This window comes from Micropterus dolomieu, linkage group LG07 (assembly GCF_021292245.1).
Source record: "Micropterus dolomieu isolate WLL.071019.BEF.003 ecotype Adirondacks linkage group LG07, ASM2129224v1, whole genome shotgun sequence".
Classification (NCBI taxonomy): domain Eukaryota; kingdom Metazoa; phylum Chordata; class Actinopteri; order Centrarchiformes; family Centrarchidae; genus Micropterus; species Micropterus dolomieu.
The window spans coordinates 7,998,184-8,000,707 of NC_060156.1; the positions used below are offsets into that span (position 1 = coordinate 7,998,184).

General features: G+C 40.9%; 1 protein-coding gene across 10 annotated transcripts in view; it reads left to right on the forward strand.

The window, feature by feature from the left end:
* The window catches only part of LOC123973526 (alsin-like), a 34,950-nt gene that overhangs the window by 10,737 nt on the left and 21,689 nt on the right, over nt 1-2,524 (forward strand). For all 10 annotated transcript variants that reach the window (XM_046053629.1, XM_046053627.1, XM_046053631.1 and 7 more), the window contains exons 15-19: nt 1-116; nt 405-576; nt 760-955; nt 1,286-1,351; nt 1,700-1,859. The exon at nt 1-116 is cut by the window's left edge and continues 112 nt beyond it. In XM_046053629.1, the coding sequence (XP_045909585.1) occupies nt 1-116; nt 405-576; nt 760-955; nt 1,286-1,351; nt 1,700-1,859 (710 nt within the window). The remainder of the gene's footprint in view (nt 117-404; nt 577-759; nt 956-1,285; nt 1,352-1,699; nt 1,860-2,524) is intronic.

Here is a 2,524-nt window from a genome sequence, read left to right on the forward strand (position 1 = left end):
AGCCAATGTCAGCGCAGAGTGAGAGGTCACACCAGAGTCAAAGTTCATGCCAGAGGTCACCCAGCAGAGCAGAGAGTTACACAGTCAGACCCACCCTGCTGCCCTTCTGCATGGAGGTTTGTATGAAACAGAACAGTTTGTGGAACAGGAGTGACAGTAGAGAAGATAATGGGTGGGGCACTTTTCCAACTGTAACACTGGAGTATGTTTTTCTCTTAGTATGGTTCAGAAAAAGTATGCTTGTAAAGCTACATCTGTGGTATTGTATCAGACAGCAGATACATGCATCCCACAGAGACAGCAGTTTAAGAGACAAAATAAAAAAAGAAAGAATGCAAGCTTGAAAAAGCCGTTTTCATGCAGTTAATGTGTGACTAACAGTTCTTTCTTCTGTGTATGTGTAGATGGGTTACATTAGAAGTGTGTGCAGCGGCGGTCAGAGCTATGCGTTGCTGGCAGACCAGAACGTCATGGGTTTTATCTCGGCTATCCATGAGCTGGCCTCCAGAGAGAGACAGTTCTACTGCTGGTTGAGCGACGTCAAGAAGCTCCTCCTCACACCACTACGCAACAGAGGTGTGAGGGTCTCTGTGCTGTGGCATATCTTCTCGGCATTCCCACCTCTGACCCCTTTTACTATTGGGGGTTTTGAATATGAGAATTTAAACATGCTCATAATCTGTGAAATAATGCATGCCGGCCTTGAGCGTCTAGTCAGTGCTGTAATAGTAAATTTAATGTGTGTGTTCTCCTCCACAGAGAATTTGAGTCCGTCGTTAGGTAAGCCATGCGCTGATCTCTTCTTCTCTCTTTGTGAGAGTTTTGTTCGTTTGAGCGTCCTGATCGGTCGACACTCCACGTCACTCAGCTACTTCCTGCACAACGAGCAGGGCCGTGATGTCACTGCCCTTCCCCTGCTGACGCACACTGATCACTTTCTGGACATTTATAAAGAGTAAGGGTCACCTTTTTGTCTGTACACACAAAACGTCCATTCTTTTTAGAAAGAGAGTGGGAACTCTGTCACATGAGTTCAAAACACAAACCAGAAAGGTGGCATTGTTTTTCCAGAGCAAATAAGCTTGCGGAATTCTCTGTTGACAGTAGATTCAAGGACTGAACAGCCTGAAAAATTACTTTCAACATTTCAGCAATAGTAAGAATACCACTGATGTTAAATAGAGGATACAAGTTGTTTTCACCAAGGACTTACTGATTAATTTAACATTCCTCTATTGTATCAGTGTAAAATAAAACGTTTCCTTGCCTCTGTGTCTCTCTCCAGGTATTGCTCTTCAGTAGGTAACTTCCATGTGATGGGTGGATTCCAATCACTCCATAAACTCTCACTGTAAGCTCCTTCACTTCTTCTTTATGTTTTCACTTGTGAGGAGTGCTGCTCGCCTCACTTGCTCCAAAAGTCATTGACTCCTCTGCAAAAGCCGCCAGCAACAGTGCCTTTTTTTTTTTTGGTCTCAATGTAGCCTTAATGTTAGCAGGAAAATGATCTCTATTAATGCTGATGATCAAGCTTGGGCTAAACTAGTTTTTTTCCCCCCCAAAACAAGCCCCAAGCTTAAAACACATCACTTCCTGTGCAGCAGGAAAGAGTTACCAAACATCAAGTTTTCAGAATTCCATTGATTGAAAACACATTTAGATAAAAATAACTTATTTCTCTTTGTGTGTCTCTGTCCAGCGAGTGTTTAGGCTCTCAGCAGACCACGCTCGCTCAGCTGTGTGTATCAGACCAGTCTGCCAGTGGTGACGTTGATCTGGTTTCATTGTTGTACTGGCCGCTGCAGCAGCTCCATCAGTACAGCCGAGTCCTGCTCAAACTTGCGGTCTGTTATGATGTGGTGAGGAGCAATCTCTGCTTCTTCTTTCTGTCGGCACTTGTGCTCTTTTTCACTGAAACACTCTTTTGATCTTCCTTTTTTCTCTCTCTCTCTTTCCAGATGTCTGTATTTCCCATGACTGAGTAACTTTTGATATATTGTAACTTATTACTGTCATTGTGTTGGCTCAAATATAAGATGCTCCACCTCTTCCTTTATGAAGATATAGTAAGAGTGATTGAAAAAAACATTATATTCATGTAGCTGGTGCTTTTATCCAAAGCTACTTATAAGAAGTGCACTGAACCATTTTTTTTACCCAAGGCAAGTACAGGTGCATCTCAAACTTTGCGAATGTTGTTGAAAAGTTCATTTTCTTCTGTAATTTAATTCAAAAAGTGAAACTTTCATATATTCTAGATTCATTACACATAAAGTGAAAATGTTCAGGCCTTTTTTTTGTTTTAATCTTGAAGATTACGGCAGACAGCTCATGGAAATCAGAACTCCAATATCTCAAAATATTATAGAATTTTAGAATAAAGAATTTATTATACAGAAATGTCGACCTGAGAAGAGCTCTAATTAGGTAATTAACTCAAAACATATATATATATATTTTTTTGGGAAGCTGTGGGAGATTTTGACTTCATCATCTTTAAACATTGACAATAACACATTTAGAG